An 18154-nucleotide genomic window follows, 5' to 3' on the forward strand; every position below is an offset into this window, starting at 1 on the left:
AAGCCCCCTGCAGTGAGAGGGGACATCTTCAACTAGATCAGGTTTCTTTGATCCCCATCTATCCTGACCTAAAAAGTTTCCAGAGGTGGGGCATCCACCACCTCTCTGGTCAGCCTATTTCCATGTTTTACCACCTTCAGAGAAAATTTCTTCTATATAGCTAGTCTGAATTGACCATTTTCTAGTTTAAAACCATTATCCTTTGTCCTGTAGCTGCAGGCCCTACTAAAATATCCCAGGACTGGAATATTCCCCATGCACACCTCAGGAGTGCAGGTAGCTTCCTCTCAGGATGCTGTACAGTCATACTGCAGCTGTCCCTGGCACATCATAGTGGGTACCATGGATCAGTGTTAAATATAGCCCTGAAGGTAAACCATGCAGGAACCATGCAGAGAAGTTGAAGATCCAACTTGTGGGTACTTGACTGTCTCCTGGCTCTCCTAATGGGCAAAATTCTCAATGGTCTTGTCTTGCTGGATAATAAAATGTTTCTTTTTGTTGCTTGCAGGTGGTTTCTGTACATGGTCTTTGTGTTTTTGCTGGGGGCCATTTGTACCCGTCAGTCACTCCGCTATGACTTCATGATAGCAGAGAAGGTAAGTTTGAGTAACCCAGCATGGTTTTATGTAATGGTGCTCTCAGGTTGCCATCTGCTTTACTGAATGCTTGAATTTTCCAAAAAAGCTGAGGAATTTGGGTACGAATCCCTCATTAAAATTCAGGGGGATTTCCCTATTGCAAATCCCAGTGTACAATTGATCTGAATAGCTTTGCATTCACCAACATACCCAGTAATGCTGAATCTTGGCATAATCACCCAGCAATAGCTTTAAGAGCTAAAGCATGCTAATGTGGTCTAATGATAAATGCTGTATTTTATTCAGTGTATCCTTTCTCATGTGTGAAAGCTTAGACCAAATTGAAATCTCTAAAGAACGCCCCTGCTTATCTTTACTAAGTCAAGCGAAGCTCACATTTTCATATCAAGCAGGCTGTAATTGCAGGGGGAGCAATAGGATTATTAAGCTCCAGACATTCCACATGGGTGTCTGTACATGAGGGAGGTTTGTAGTGTAACACACGATCAATCTTACCATTTCAGGCCTTAAAAAGAGAGCAAAAGATTTTGGTGTGTGCCAATGTCTTCCTTTGAACGGGTTATAGAAGGGATAATTTTCTGTACTGCGTTTAACACTATTTCTTGGGATTAATTTGAAATTGGGAAGTTTACCTTGATAGGTAACATGGTTTTAATCTAAAATATCAATTTAAAACTCTGGCTTTGTTTTCTAAGTAGTTGTACCTCTAGACTTCTTCCAAACACTCCGATAAACAAATTATTGGTGGAGTTCTGCCACTTCCTGCTAAGGTAAAAGTAAACCCATCTCTGCTTCAGGGAAAAAAATGAATGAGCCTACCTTCTGTAAGGCAACCTCTTTGTATGTCAGTGACTTAGTGGCTGAAAAGTGCAGTAACTAAAAGAATCAGATTTAAATTAATCAGATGAAGAGAAAGAGATTATTAAAGCTATTTTAATTTCAAAACCCTCAAGGGGGAATCCCCCCAGAAGAACCAAAACCAAATTCCATTTTCATTTTGCTAGTACTGAACAGATCAATTGTGCAATCTCAATATTCATTTTGCTTCTTTAAGTTATCTAGCTGCTTTAGATTTTAATAACTTTGGAGAGAGGGAGGAGGGAGAGGTCATTACTCCTCCAAACTCTCCCTTTTTATTCCTCACAGGTGAGTGAGTGCTCAGCTGCTTTTCTCCATTACAATATTTGTTTGGCTTTTTAAACATAAAAATGAGATTCAGTAATTTCACTTCTAATGAGTTCCAAGTGCCAATTCTTTGCAATATATTCACACTCTGTGTGTTCAAAACCCACAGCAAACCCTTTCATCAGCCTCAGTGAAAGGGACTCTTCCCCTCTAACCCTGATTTGAATATCAAGTAGCACATTTAAATGCAAGCATTTTGAGCAGCTAAAATAATATATGATGTCTAGCACAACTGTTTGTTTCTTCCAAGTCTTTTTCAGAGCAGGGTAGGATTAGAGAAGAGGGAAGGAAAGATTCCCCACTGAGTGTCTGTTGCTCTAATGAAAGCTGGTATCTACTTATCTTTGCCTCAAGTTTCTTCTGTCCCACAAGATAAAATTCACAAAACCAAGGGGATTTTCATGGGGAAAAGAAATGTTGTGGTAGGAAATTTGTACAGTTCTGGATCATGACATTAATTTTACATGCCTTCCCCAAATAACAAACTTTTTATGGCTTTTTACCCAATTTCCTTTTTGCGGCGTGCAGATTTCATAGACAAGAAAAAGTCAGATGTAGCTTGATGGAACTTTAGCTATGTAAATTTTTGTAATTCCTTCTAATAAAGAATGTGTCTCCTGACTTCACAGGGTCAGGAGCTGGGAGGACCTGTGTTCAATTTTTACCTTTTTTTCTGTGAGAGGAGGGATATGGACAAAAGACATGTGGGGTGCAGTGGACCTGCATTTGGTGACATCCTCTGCCACAGATGTCTGTTTGCACCTCCAGCACTTGCTTCAGTGGAGTATAGGCAGGGTTTCATTCTCTGCCTGGCCTTTGTGCTGGTGTTACCCCCATACCTTACCATTCTCTGTGCCTGGCTGCTGGCTGTCAGAATTGTGTGGTCTTGCAGGACTTGGAGATGGCTCAGATGACCCTTAACCTTGGTTTCCTTAGTTGTGTTCAGCCCGTGTTCTTACACAGTGGTGCCAGGACCACTCCCATTTCAAAGCTTCCCTGCACAATGTTCATATTGTGGGGTTTTGTGTGTTTGGGTGGGGTTGTTTTAGATATGCCATCTGTGCTTGCAGCTCTTGATAGTGGGACATGCTTAGAGAGACCCCCATCCTTGTGTCTGTGTGACAGACTAGGAGCTGCCCTTCCTTTTCCTCCATGCCTGTAGGAGATGCTCCCACTTTGAAAGGGTGCTCTCCAGAAACCAGTTCTAAACCAGCCTTGTTAGCACTATGGCTCTAAAGATTTTTGAAGTTTCATGTTGGCCAAAGGAAATTCTTTTCTCATCGAAGACAGGAAAATAAGGTCATTGTATTATATCCTTTGGAGTGTGTTTTCTGAGATGCCATTTATTTAAGTGCAATTTTGATTTGGTTTTACTGTGGGTTTTCTTTCAGGATTGGTTTTCCCCTCTGAGACGCAGGGGTTTGTCTTCCTGTTTTGGATGGTTGGAAGCCTGGGCAGCCTTTCCTGTATGATGTGCTCTGTATATAAGGGATCTCTCCTGAAATAAACTCATTTCCAGTTACTTAAGGGGAATCTAGTAGCTGCTGCTTTGCTGCAATTGTTTCAAGTGACAAAGAATTTCTTGGATATGAGCTTGTAAAATGGCTCTGTCGGTACAGGATGTTCAGTATTAAATTACTTTTATGGGATAATTTTCCTGTATTAATTGCTTGTACTTTATACCACAGACCAATTAAATTGCTGCTTTCTCAGGGCTCGCTCTGTTCATTTAATAATCTTACAAAATATATATGATCTCTTAAAATATATGTATTTAAGACTGCTCAGGGGTGTTCAAAGGACAGTATAATCAATTTTGCATCCTCTCTGCTTCCTCCAGGTATCCTTGGTGGGTTTTTTGTTCTTGCTGGGGCTGTACATCTCATCCCTGGCCTCCTGCATGGGAGGGCTGTATGGAGCTCCCAGGATCCTGCAGTGCATCGCCCAGGAGAACGTGATCCCCATGCTCACCTTCCTTGGACGTGGGGTTAGTCATCCTTTCTCTGAGAGTGCTGTCAAACCTTCCCCTGAATTTAAGAAGCCAAGATTTCTGTGTGTCTGTAGAGTGAGATGGGGTATCTGTGACATGTAAGGAGGGGAAGGCTCAGGATCTGGTATCCTCTGCATGGGCAGAAAAGCCAGGAAATGGGTGGTTTTATGAAAAAACACAAGCATCTAACTGCCTGTAGTCCTTTTCATGCCTGTCCCCTGTGCTGCACTGCCTCTGCCCCAAACCCTCCCAAGGGTAGGAGCAGCCCTGTTCCACCCCAGCATTTTGCTTGCCCACCTCGGTGCCCTGGCCTGGGTCTGTCTGTCTTGTCACCACATATGGACAGCCCTTCCTGGGCTGTCATCAGTCCCCTCCCTCCCTCTGACTCACTTTTTCAAGATGTCCCCAGTAAAACAGTTTCTTACAATGTAACTTTTCCTGTGGGGTATTTTTTGCAAACACTTCATCTTATACATGCTACTGATCCTGACCATAACCGAAGGAAGTACTTGGCTCTTCTCTGCCCTCCTGTTCGGGGCAGAAGCCTGAAGCTTTTGTCTCAGCATTTAGTGAAATGGATGGTAACTCTTTTACCTTTTTTTTCTGTTTTTCTTCTTCTTTCCTGCACATTTTCTTTGAGCTATTCCTGTCCTCTATGGGAACCTCATAGCTGAGTATGTGGCTAGTCATGGTGCTGTGGATTCAGTTTGTGTGCACTGGAGAAGACTCTTCTTTGTAAGATAAGGTGACTTTTGGATGGACACTATTAAATAAAAAAAATAATAGATTTGAAAGGTTAAGTTAGGGGGCTTCTAAGCTTTAGATATGCTTTATAACAAAGTCTTGCTTTGAATATGACAAGAAGCTTTTTCCTTGTCCTCATGAATAATCATTCACATGAGTCATTCTACTGATATCAGTCAAGGTATCAGTCATCAAGGAATCTGTAGGCTTGGGCTATACATTCAAAACAAACTATGTTTTATTATTTTTCCTTTATTCTGAAGTAATTCCATCAATGTCAATAACCTAAAGTACCTAACTGTCTGTATGGAGCTGGAAAAGCTTTATAATGCTTTGCTTCTCCACCTTATAAATACAGAAATATATTTTACAATACTGGCATTTATTTTAAGATACTTAAATGTTTCATGAGTTTAATAATTTTTATCCACTGTGTTATGTTTCTCAAAGTAATTTCCTAAGATAAAACTCATAATAATAGCAATAATAATAAATAGTAATACTTATACGGAAAGCAGGAATAATAATGACAGCAAAAACTTCTGGCTCCTGAAGGCAGTTTTCAGGTGATCCCAGAAAAGGCTGTTCTTCACTTGGCTACCCTTGTGAAATTCTCAGTGTTTTATCAAAGCTGACTGCAATGTTGATTTCATCTCTTTGATAGTTTTCTTTCTTGTCAAATTTTCTGCTGTGAACTCCAGGCAGAGTGCCATGATGGGAAGGGCTCAAAAAGAGCTGAGAAATGAAAGGCAGATCATTTTTCCCCCTTCTTCTCTCTGCCACCTTGAAAATTGTTTACATTTGGTTTATGGGGAGTAAATACGTCTAATTTGTCCTTTCCAATCTGTTCCGCATCAGTTCTTTGAAGAAAGTGTGGTCACCATAGCCTCAGCTGATGGGAGGGATGTGAATGTTTTCTGTAGAGTTAAATCCAAGCCAGAGGCATCCTGAGATTATTCCATCTGTTCCCTTTCACAGTACATCTTTTTGATACTGAAGATGCTTTCTGAGACTGTGTTCCTTTCTCCCTGAGTTGTATTTCTGTTCATTCTGAAAAGATGTAATGGTCCAGAACTGATCTCCTTTTCTATTAATAAATAGGAGGAGAGAAAATAGTTTCCATTTGAGGTGTTTATTAAAGAAATAAATGCAATAAGTCAAAAACTAGCATATTTGTAAGATATTTTCCAGCAACGTCTTTACACAGTCTGCGTAGGCTTCTCAGGTGCCAAAATGCCAGGATGATACCTGGTCCAAGGAAGGGCACATTAGACCTGGGATTAAAGTTCATGAGCTGAAGGCTTAAATATCTCCATTACTGATGCTCTTTGCTTTCTCTCTCTTTTTCTCCTCCTTTCCCTGCCTTCACCCCTTCCCAAAGGAGAGGAGCAGGTGATGTCTCTCCTGGCTCCCTGCCTTCCTGACACATGCCTGGCATCGCTGGCGGCTGACTCCCACCCTCCAGCATCCTCTCTTGCCCAACTTCGTTGCTGCTTTCCTCCTGCTACTGGGCAGATGCAGCTTGGATGGATTAAAGGAGGGAAACCCCATGTACAGAGACTCAGCAGACCGTGGGTTTAGCTCAGCTGCATGTCAGTTCATGGCTAGAAGCTGCTGATGTGAAGGTGGCACCACTCCATGCAGTCAGAGCTTCCTTGACGGTGTCTGGCAGTCAAAGTCTTTACAAGGGCAACGTGCAGGAGCCTTTGGGGTAGGCAGTGATTCAGAGTCCTGTAGAATAATTAGAGTTAAACAGTTAACTCTAATTAACACTTTTTATTGCCAGACTTCCCATAAGCCCCACAAATCTCTCTGAAGGTTTATTGCTGCTTTAATGACATTGTTTTACCATGGAGATATGAATGAGTGGATGAACTTTCCAAAGACAAAGCTTAAATAACTCTCAGGGATGAGGTGGGAGCTAAACAGCTTTTGGCTTCCAGCTTTTTCTTTAATTTATTAGGCCTGTGAGCCTCTGTTTGCACATGCTTGCATGTATTTCATGGCTAAGGGGGTAGTTTGCAAACAACCCAAGTAACCACCCATGACAGCTGAGCAAATGGGGAATCCTCCTGCAAGGTTCATGGTTACTAATTCAAATGTAATTTTGTTTTCTTTATGTACTAGAAAGGCCCCAACAAGACTCCAGTGGCTGCGATTTTCCTAACAAGTTTCGTCACTGTGGCTTTTGTCTTCATTGGGCAAGTGAACGTTCTTGCTCCCATAGTCACCATCAACTACATGTTGACTTATACTGCTGTAGACTACTCCTATTTCTCAGTCTCCTTGAGCCACAGCATTCAGCAGAAACCTGACGAGATGCAGATGGGAACTGCTAGACCTGCTCACTCTTCTCAGCCTTTACTTTTCAACAAGCCCTCCAGCCATGCAGCAGATGGAGTAACTCAAATCAGATCAAATGGCACCTTGCTGGAATTCAAAAAAGACATGGACCAGCTTTTTAAACCATTTTGTAGCGAGCCAGGTACTTGCAAAAAAGAAGGAGCTGGGAATTTAACCCAAAAGGTCAAAAAAAAGAAGGCTAAGAAGCCAGCCAAGGAGACATTACAAGACAGCTTTCTCCTGAATCACCATCATGATGCTCCCCCAGCTCAGTATGGCTGGGATGAGACCACGGAGCCCCACAACAAGAGCCAGCAGAACGTGGATGAGCAGGGCTGTCCAAGTGATTCAGGTCTGTGCTCATCACCCATTGTGGGCGCCCAACACACACCCAGGATGCCGGAGCAGGGGAAACAGTTCTGCAGCAGAGTGATGATGATCCTGAGGCTGAGGGCTGTAGGAGAAGGAGATCTCCAGGCTCAGAGGGAACAGTTTATAATCTTGGTCCTCTCAGTGCTTTCCTGAAGGCAGGCATGAAACTAGCTTTATATGGAGCTGTCATTCAGTGATTCATAGCAATAATATCATTTATTCCAGGTGAGGGTAGAGTTCATCGCAATGCATCACAGGAGAAGTTCCAATGCAATTTCCTACGGAAGATTAATCACAGGAAAGCAGACAGGACTATATTTAGTGTTGGATTATTTACTGTATACTCATAATTCTACACAGACATGCTTAATGCTGTACATTAAAAAGGGTTTGAGTGTATCTTGGGATTTTCTTCATCCTAGTGTGGGGTAGGAGGGATGGAGCCAAGTGAGTCTACAACTTAGGCTATCAAAATGTAGTGGTACCGATGCCACAAGTGGGGTCTGTAATTCAAATCCATAGCTGAGTGATGTTCTGTTGGTGATGCGGGTGTTTGATACACTGTGTTTGCATGGAGTTTGTCATTCCCAGTGCTGTGGTGTTTCATCAGCATTAGTCAGATAAGCTTCATAAACTTCTCTGAGGGAGAAAAGTATTATTTTTCTTACTTCACAAATAGGGAAACTGAGGCAGAGATAGACAGATGTGGCCTCCAAATGGAGTCAGTACCAGATCTGGCAACTTTATTTGTTTTTTCTTGCACTTTTGTTCAGTTTTCATTTTAGGGTTTTTGGTTAAATCCGTCATACTCAGCTGTCAGATACAATTTTTGCTTTGGTTCCTGGAATCTGGTAATGTGAAGTAGAGGAAAAAACTCCATATTATAGCTCCTTTCTAATTTTTTTTCTTTTCTGTAGAAACATCTATAAAGCAACAAAATCCAGAGCTGGGTATTCAGCAAATACCAGAACCTTTCTACTCCAGATTTTTTAGTCACTGGGTTTCCTTTGCTGTTGTAAGTAATTTTCTTTGTTTTTTTTTTTGAGCAATGGTTTATGATTGTGGAAAACAGAAGGAAAATCATCACATGCTGCAGTGTAAATATACTCCGGTATTTAAAAAACAATGGCTTTTGAATCTAGTATTCCAGAAAACTTCAATTAAGTACTCAAGGTGCCATGTATCCAGCAGTTCATATTCAGAGAAAGCCTGATGGCATATTAAATTAAACAACAGGAAAAAAACCCACTAAACCCAAATAAACAAACCAGCTCCAACCCAAACAAAAAAAAGTACAGATTCAAAGTCTGTAATCTTAGGACTTTTAAAGATGCATGGCTGGCTGTGAAAAAGATCAGTGTCCCTCTTTTCACTGTGTGCCAGCCTTCTTTTTCTTGCTGTGGGATGAACTGAGACATCAGGTTCAAAGCTGTGTTGCTTTTATTTATGAGGCGGTTTCTGCAGCTTGGGGTGGGGTTTCATTAGTGCTGACCTCCTGATTTCAGCAGCCCGGCTGTGAAATTCCATCTTTTGAGGGAGGAAAGTAGAGCATCCCTCCAGTATGTTATTCTAAAGAATAAATAACTTGTAAATAGCTTCTGTCTCAAGCTGCTGAGAAGTTTAAGACATTTAAATTCATCTTGGGAAGACTGATTATTGAGCAGATGACAAGGAAAGGGTCAGATATGCATAATGAATGAACCATATGGCTTTGCTGCATGGATGAGGATTTCATAGCTGTGCATAAAATGTAACAAACCCCCTCAAACAACCCACCAGACCTTGTTAGTTTAATCCTTAGATGGAGTTTGACACTTACTTTTCAAATTCACTGCTGCTGCTGCCAGCAGCCAGCTCCTGGCAAGGGGTCCCACCAGGCTGCAGCAGCAGAGGTGGATTGGATGTAGTGGCCCGTCTTTAGTGATGTCATCTTTAGGAGGCTGTGTCTCTGGGGTCAGTAACCAATGTGGGTCCCAAGTGCATGTCATGGCAGAGCATTCAGCTCTCTGCCTTCACAGGGGAATTTGCTTATGGAGATGACTGATGTGTTCATTAATGCAGATTTGGATTCCTGTCAATAATCAGACTGGGGAGAAGGTTGCAACAGAGCTATGACAGAATCAATGATACAAAATAAAATAACAAAAGCAAAAACCAGATGCGTTTATCCCTCCTGACTCCTCTGCCCTCTCTTTGAGCTTCACTGATCATGGGACTCCTTTAGCTCTTTCTTTCCATGCTGGCCCTTACTGTTCGTAACCTCACCCATGGAGGTGCTACCCCTGTCCCTGTTCATAAGCCACTTGAGTCAAATCTGCCTCCTGAACTGGTGAGCCTCTGGGTGCTTCTCTTGGAGTAGCCCAAGCAGAGACCTACACTGCCTCTAGGACTCAGAGTAGCTCACTGAAGCTCCATGCTGCTGAAGGGGACACTGAACCTGTGCTGTCTCTCCGTTTAAGAGTGAGAGCAAATGAGGTTCCCTGTAATATGGGAACCTCATTTCCAAGAAACTTCAGCTATGACATGCCCAAATCTTTTCAGATAACACTGGGTGGAAATGCTGTATGTGTGGCCAAAACCCACTCTCTGTGGGGTGTTTTTCCAGACAGGAGATGGTGTGGGTCCCCAGGGGTCCTTCTGCACCACTTGCCTCAGCCACCACTGCCCAAAAGCATCCATCCACTCATGTAGTTGCCAGTGGCATCATTCCTTGCATGAGCAGGATCTGGGCTGTGCAGCATGTCTTGTGCAAGGAGAGTCTCTCTTGTGTCCCCATCCCTGCACATTGTTAGGAGGGAGACACCTAAAAGGAGCTCCTCATCAGGATAGTTCTGAATGGCTGTGTCCTCAAGTCCTGACTGTACATGTCTCTTACACAAGGCTCCCAAGAAAACCCTGAGAAAGACAGAGGTGCGACAGTGCCATCAGAGCACTGTTTTTTCATGCATTTAACACCAAGATGCAGAATTTCTGATTAAAAAAAACCATTTCCTGATGCTCTCATAACAACTTGAAAGTCCCAGCACTGCCTTAGTTAAGAGTTTCTGTTAGAGTTGCTGTCCATGCTCATCTTCCCAGGCTGAGGAGCAAGCTGCTGACCTGGTGTCAGGCTGTGTCTGAAGGTAAGTAATCCTTGGTCACCACGCTGCCAGTTCTCCCACAGGGTTGGAGCAGGTGGAGCTACTGGGCTTTGCAAAAAAAGGACTGTCAACATCATATTGCCTTACAGACTCTGGGGTAACCCCAAACCATGTCTTTCCAACAGGCAATTGTGTCCCTTATCATAATATTTGTCATTCAGTGGATCTACACCCTGGTCAGCCTGGGTGCAGCAGTTATTCTGTATTTCTACATTGGCCGAGTGAGCCCAGGACTCCCACTTGGTGAGTATTTTTTCTTGTATTGTTACATCTGCTTAAAAATTCATTAAGCTTTAATTTAACTTAATTTGGAATTTACACTCTTGGGTTTAATATGCAGGTGACACGGTGAATGATGAGGTTTTGTTTCATTGCTGTTTTTAATATATTTTCCTTCTGACTCTTCAGTTTTCTATTGGATTTTACCTGTAACTAGCACTGGTTTGACAGTTTGAACGTGATGCGTATTGCTTTATTATAGTGCACTTTAAATGGCAAAACCAGATACTAATACTAAGCCTTAATAGGGATGGCAGTTTGTATCACGGCAATGATACGGAAAAATCCACCATAAGTTAGTTTTAATAAACTTAATCAATCTAAACCCACCTGAGAAAACTTTAAGGAAAATGGGAATTATGGTGAGTATCTCATTAAATCTTGGCATTCATAACTGCAGAACAAGAGATCCTTTTGATTCCAGAGCTAAACACATTGAATGTGTTGGGAACGTAGTCTGGGAAAATGCTTTTAGGCAGAGGGCATTAGAAGACTCTGTGCATGTGATCGGCTTAAACAAGTTTAAAATTAAACAGTGAAGCACATTCAGAAAGCAGCTCATGAGAGCTACAGCTCCTTGGTAAGGCCACTGGAGGAGTTTGCATTGTTCTGTGTGTCTAAAGGAAGGCAGTGTGGGCATAGTTACCTATTTATGCAGACACAAATCCATACAAGGGTGTGTGCATGCAGAGATACCTGCGTGGCTGCATGTACAGTTTTTTGTCCAGGATGAGAAAAGTCAAAAGAACCTGAGTCCACATGCAATGCAGAAATAGCTACCTGGGCTTATTTAGGTGGAAGATTATGAGACACTAGATTTGAGAAACTCAGTTGATGAGAAACCAAAAACTAATTGTCACTCAGTAACCATCAAACAGTGCTCACCAGTTCTTTTTCTGCTCTTAAGTGACTTCCTTCCTATGTATCTATAAAGGATAGTGGAGTTGAGACTGTGGATAGTAGTTGCTAATTTGTATCTTTTGAAATATAGTTAGTTTTGGCAAAGTTGTTTATGGCCCCCATATATTAAACAGCACACAAATAATGTTTTCAGGTATTGGAGTCTTTTCTGCTTTTGTATGCTCACTATGTTACAGCTCTGTAATCTGCGTTTGAAGTATTTACCAAAAAGTACTTTAAAAAGAACCTCTCCATCAGTGTGTAGAAATTTTGGAAGATGATCTGAGAAACAGCAGCATGCTTGGACATTTTTTGTTTTCTTTTGCATTTGGATTCTCATGCATACAGTAAAACAATGCACGGCAATGAAAATGTTAGAAGTGAACACTCAAAGTTCAGCTTGATTTTTACTTGGCTGTGAGTGAATGTTATTTTGTGATCACAAGGCTTCCGGTGATCTGTGAGCTTGTTCTTCAAAGGATCAAACAACCCTTCTTTCTAGAAAGGCTGGGAGACACAGGCCTGAGAGATGCTCTGGATTAAGACCTAGATGAAGACCTTGAGAGGAGAAATGCCCTATGATAGACACATCCCTTCTCCTCTCTCTTCCTCCCCAACAGCCTAAGCCAAATCCAGCAAGCACTAACAGGCCTCTGTTCTCTCTGTCTATCCCCACAAAGTTCTCCAGCTGCTTTTGCTTCCAGCTCCAGCACTTCCCTGCCCCTGCAGAGAGCCAGTGCTGGAAACTAATTGTACAGAGAAGCTAAAAAGAAAAACCAACAAAAACAGTGTTAGCATAATAAGCTAAGCCTGCTCTGTGAGGTCAGACAAGAGGGAATGAATGGTGAGACCACAGCCACTTGGCTGAGATCAGCTGAATGGCTCCTCCTGTGTCCCCAATCCCTTGAGTGGGAATGGTTCTTGTGGTCTAGGGAGAAAAGAGGTAGGGCAGTGGGTGTCTGTGCTTTGCTGGGGTTTAACCAGCTGTCAGGCTGGAAAGGGATATCTGTTCTCCATGGGAGATTTGGTTCACTTCTTTACTGTTTAAAAGCCCCAGCATGTAGGAAAACTGCAGGAAGGTTCTCACCATCCTGAAATCTTTAGGTATCACAGGCTAATCACAAGTCTGTTGGTTTGGGATTTTATGAAAAAATTCAGTGGTGTAATGCTCTTATGAAAGAATTAGCAGCATACTGACTTCTTGTGCCTTTTCTCCATAGGAGCAGCAGCAAATTTCAGTTTCTTTGGCTGGATTAAATCAGTTTTGATCACTTTGTGCAGGTTGGTACCAGTCACTTGGCAGTGACCAAAATGTTGCTTATTGTTCTTGTGACCCACAGAGAGGGGTGGAAGAAATGACTTGGTTATTAAGCCCCTTCTTGCATACTCAAATTTATTCTTACTTAATGGTAAAAATAGCTGTTTGCTCTGATTAGCCTGGCACATGCTTGGCTGTCTATGTGGGGAAGTGGAGTCTCCTCTGCTCTATGTGTAGGCATATCAGCTGATAACCATGTCTTGGTGCCTGAAGCTTTATCTTACCCCAAAGGTCTGTGTTCAGACTTTGTGGCTCAGATTGAATGGAAAAATCTGACAGGAAATAAGAAATTGGACAGTCCATGTCTTCTACCCACCATTCACTGAAAGCAAATTCCTACAGCAGTGGTGGAACAGGCACACATGGCATCTGTGCTCGTTTTAGAGAGGAAATTTTGGGAGGGGAGCTGCAGTAGTTGTGGGGCAAATACAACAAACAGGATCATTGGTGAAGGAACCATTCAGTATTGTTTGCATGGGACTGCAGTAGCATTGTCTTGGGGTTTGATTCCCAGAAAACCTTGAGGGTTTTGGTTAGTTGGTTATTAACTAGTTTTGTTACTCTGTTTTGATGCTATTAATTATTAATTAAGATCACATCTGCCTCTGTGCAGTGCAGTGGGCTTTGAGTTTCTCAGCTGGTTGGGTTGCTTTTTTGCTGGGGTGAGTGAACACTGTAGGAAGGACTGAGCTATGTGAGCTGCCATGTATTGTATGTGGGAATTTGGTGGCTCCTTTAAAATAAATGAAAGTGCAGCACAGTTTAAGTACACTGGCACATACTTATGGCTGTCTTGTCAGCTCCTGCCTCTGCCCACAGCCCCTATAACATGGCCACGTGCTTTTGGTAGCCGAGGTGATTAGGGAGAGAAGCCAGGGGAGATGGGAGCATCCTGAAAGGTCTCCACAGCAGGTCTGTGCCATGGCTGAGAACAGACAAGCCTCTGCTTCTCTATTTGCAGGAGAAGGCCATCTCCCAAGGAGCAGATTTTAGTGACCACATCCTTTGCAACAGTTGGCATGGAGACCAGGCAGCTCACCGAGGAGAACGCAGACTTCGCCTCCCGGGACCGCTATCACCAGTCCTCACTCATCAGCAGAGAAGAATTTGGGAACCAATTCCAGTGAAGGACACACACAAAAAAATCAATCCATTACTTCAAAAAGCATTTAGAAGTGCTAATGGCTGCCACAGTGCCTTGTGAAATACTTGAAATATGCATGAAGAATGTGAATAGTTATTTATGTATTTGAAGCTTGTTTATTTATGCAAACTACAACATTGCTGGGCTTCAAATCTTACCCAAAATGAGGAAGAGATTGAAAATGAAAGGGCCAGTCCAGGGAAGTGATGAGTTTCTGAGGACAATATAACCCTTTAAAAGAATTCAATTATAAGCCCTGTTGAGTTCCAAAGACTGTTGCTTACAACACCCCATTTCAGATGTCCTCTGGGTGACCAGGGATGCTTTGTGCCTGGGAGCAGTGACCTTGACAGCAGGAGCCAGTGCCCCACTCCCAGCTGTGCTACAGATGGATGTGACCTTCCAGTTCAATTCACTTCTCCTCTCGTCATGAATTTCCCTGCGTGTAATACAGTAATTTTCTACCTCAGCATTTCAATCACCAAGGTCTTAGAAAGTACTTTAAGGCATTAGACAATAGGCCAGAATCAGTGGCGAGTGCAAGAAGATTATGAAGTATATTCACAAATGAAATCGCACATTTAAATGCAATAATGCAGAATAATGACCTCTTCTGTATAACTGTGAAATGATGTCTTAGGACCTGCTCATAGTGATTTCCCACATTCTGATATGAGACCTGAGACCTTATAACATAACTGGGCCCACATAGAGCCTTTCCTGGATGAATGGACAGATGATTCAGAGGTGCTTTAACAAAACAAGTTTAGCCTCATCTTTGCTTATTTTGCTTAAAGTCCAGCCCATAGTGAGCTCCCACAATGAGCTGTTTCTTCTACTGCCATGATTTGGGATGTGGGAAATTAAGCTGGAGGTTACAGGTTTCCAAAACAGATCCTAGTGTTGAAGGGAAGTGGCTGCTCCCCAGGGAAAAACCGCCCCACTGAGTCCTGTCCTGCTTGCAGGCTGCCATCCTGGCAGAGACCCACAGGCAAGGGCACAGGCGCTGGGTTTTAAGGCAAGCTCCAGCACCACACTTCACTTGTGCAATGCTGTTGTAACTTGACATTTACAAGGAGAGGGGAAATCGCTGCCTTTCACTTTGTTTCATCTCTGATAATTTCAGCCTTTAGATTATTTATTTCTCCTCCTGTGCAATAAAAACTTGAGACACCAGGAACTCCTCTCCATGCTTTCTATGGGTGCACTCAATGCCTTTGAACACTGTTCCACTTGCCAGTGCACAGTGCCCTGGCATTACTAAGTGTGGGGGACCCTCCATCCCATCTCATGGTCTGGCCAGCTGCAGCTTTGGCTCTTTGGTTTTCTCACAGAGGGAAGAACAGGAGGCTTTCTGCTGACATGAGGAAAAGAGCCACTCTGGCACATTGCAGAAAGTGTATTCATTTTTCAAGGTTGCTGGTCTTTTACTAAGTGTTTTTAACCTTAATTATTTAGAAGCAAGAGGGAAGTTGTGTGTGTGTGACCAGCTCTGAGTCACTTCAGGTCAGTCACCCAGTGTTGGAAACACTCTTTCCAGGGTTTCTTCCTTCGACTGCTTGCTGCCATTGGTTTCCAAAGAGTCTGGATCTGTTGTGTGGATGTGGCTCGGTATCAAACCTTTCCTTGGGTTTCTTGGGATCTGTGGCTCCAGGGAGCCCTCCTTGACCCTGGCAGATACTCCGGCTGTGCAAACTTTAAACACTCCTTGGTGCTGACCCACTGCTGGCAAGCTGCATGGTGCTGTTATAGTTTCATACCCAACCATAATGCTGTTACTGTAAAATCTTGTATTTCATAAAGTCCAGTCACATGCGTGGTGCCTTTTCTCCCAAGTCAAGGATTGCCTAGCACTGCATTTCTCTGTAGCTTGAACAAAAAAAAACCCCAGAGCATGGCATGAAGGGATTAATGGGAAGAAATTCCTAGGTAACTTCTTTGTTAGCTACTAAACAATTTAATTCCCTTCTTAAAATAAGACATCAGTCAGGAAATAGGGCAGGAAAGTTCCCTTGGCTGTGTACCTCACTCACTGAGGAGATGCACTGGATGAAATCAGATGACTTGGTGGAGAGCAATTGCCTCTTCAATGCTGCGATCCTTGCTCATCCCCAAAACTGGGAGGTCATGGGCCAGAAATACAAACAGTGTCTCCCTTGGTGTAGTAGTACTGGGAAGAGGCCCCATAGCTTTGCCTTCAGCTGACTAAGCGTGCAGCAGCTGTCCCCTTCCGCCACCACTATCCAGCAGCCCTTTGCATCTGAGCATCCTCTGGAACAATTTCGGTCGTGTTTGTGTGCTGGTGAAGCCTCCACTGGCAGTCAGAGGAAGGTGCTGTGCTGTGGCATGCAGGGGCCTGATGAGGGGATGTCTGGAGGACTCCGTGGTGCAGAGATGGATTGTGCCTTGGTATTTCTAGGAAAAGGCAGCGGCAGGACTGGCATTAGTGCCGGATGGCAATCGCTGCTATTGGGACCTGGTGGTGTAGGAGTGTGCTCTGCAGAGCACATCGCTCCAGGGGTTTCTGGGTCTTTAGGCTTCATATGCTGCTGCAGGAGAAACACTGTCACCTCTCCAATGGCACTACCACCACAGCAGGAACCAGCTCCCTCCACCACCTGGTAAGTATGAGCACCTGGTCCTTCCCTCCCCTCATATCCACAAGGGAGAAATGTATCATACAGGGCTGATTTTCTTGCTGCCATTACAGGTGAAGAGTATAACAACTTTCCTGTTTATTGCTTGGAAAGGGACATGCTGATATTTCCTGGAGCATTAGCTCTGGTGTAGTTAATGGTAAGAGTGGCAGGAAGCCTTGTTTTAGCACCAATAGTCCCACAACCACATTCTGGGTAACACTGGAAACTATGAGTTCAGGCCCTCTGGGTACGCAGGGCTTTGCACATCAAGGAAGCTTTTCCAACAAGCAAGCAAGAAAGCAGTTGTATAGCTAAAGATCATGGTGTCATGTCAAAAATGGCTGTAGCTTTGGTAGCACTCTAAAAAAATGAGTTAAATTAGGGGGGTAGGAATTTATCAGCTTCCCATTTAGTGGCTGAAGGGAAGAAATGTGGGATTGCTTCTGTGAGTGGTAGTGTGCTGCTTTCACTCCCTGAGAGCCAAGCTGTGCCTCCTCGTGCTGAGGCTTTCATGAAACTTCAGGTTCCCTGAAGGTGAGTTTGGGACCCAGCTCTGAGCATCTTATGTCCTGTTATATATCAAGGTTGCAGCTTGGCTAATGTCATTATGAAAAGGCCTTCCTGTTTTCTAAGCCATATAACATTTTTTTAATCTATAATTATTTTCCTTTTGTTTTGAAATTTTTTGTATTATTATGTAAGAAATTAAAATATTCTGCCATGAGTCAAGGTGTGAAGACATTTGTTTTTGAGAGAAATGTAGATATGGCAGCTCTGTTTTGTTCCTTTTGAAGATGCCAACTGTAAATTGGTGGTTCTATTTTTGATCATTTCCTTTGCAGAGGACACAAGCACAGAAGGCAGTTGAGGATAAATTTTTAATACTTGCCTTGCAGTATTGCCTAGAAGCTTATGCTGCATTTGTGATCCCTCAGCACTAAATGGGTCCGGAAATCGGAATTTTCCACCTCAAAAAACTTGCAGCACAAATAGTCAGGACTAAGAATGAGCAGAAGAAAAGTGAAGTTTTATTTTGATATTGTCATTAAGAGACAGCTCCTCAGTTGATAAAAGTTGTCATCCACCTGGATCTTGTCCCACTAGGAGTCCACACAGGGAGAATGAGTCAAGCTCCTTTAATCCACACCTTAGCTCAAACTTGTCCATTTTTTCTCTCTTCTTGGTTTCTCTTGATCAACTTGAAGTTTCCTTGTTTGATCTTTGTTGTGTATGGTGGCCAAAATAATACACACCTGTCATGGTCTCTTATTCACAGCAGATAGTTGTGACCACAGTGTTGAAGTAGCAAAGAAGGGCGGCAAAATACGAAATGATGCTTCTGTGCATGGCTGACTTTAGGCATGGGGGCCTTCTGTGCCCCATGAACTGATATTTTCTTGCCCATGTGCCTCTGATTTAGACAGGCAGAGTTTCTTAAACTGCATCATACTTACACCTGCAAGGTCAGAAGAGTTTTGCTAAAGCACAGGAATCAGCT

At 43.0% G+C, this 18154-nt stretch overlaps 1 protein-coding gene across 5 annotated transcripts in view; it reads left to right on the forward strand.

Annotated features, from left to right (window-relative positions):
• Positions 1-15191, forward strand: part of SLC12A8 (solute carrier family 12 member 8) — a 51223-nt gene extending 36032 nt beyond the window's left edge. For all 5 annotated transcript variants that reach the window (XM_071562625.1, XM_071562623.1, XM_071562622.1 and 2 more), the window contains 7 exons: positions 512-599; positions 3628-3774; positions 6649-7216; positions 8154-8251; positions 10502-10619; positions 12776-12836; positions 13835-15191. In XM_071562625.1, the coding sequence (XP_071418726.1) occupies positions 512-599; positions 3628-3774; positions 6649-7216; positions 8154-8251; positions 10502-10619; positions 12776-12836; positions 13835-14000 (1246 nt within the window). In that variant the 3' untranslated portion in view covers positions 14001-15191. The remainder of the gene's footprint in view (positions 1-511; positions 600-3627; positions 3775-6648; positions 7217-8153; positions 8252-10501; positions 10620-12775; positions 12837-13834) is intronic.
• Positions 15192-18154: the final 2963 nt, after the last annotated feature.

The sequence above is a fragment of the Pithys albifrons genome, chromosome 8 (assembly GCF_047495875.1).
Source record: "Pithys albifrons albifrons isolate INPA30051 chromosome 8, PitAlb_v1, whole genome shotgun sequence".
Classification (NCBI taxonomy): Eukaryota; Metazoa; Chordata; class Aves; order Passeriformes; family Thamnophilidae; genus Pithys; species Pithys albifrons.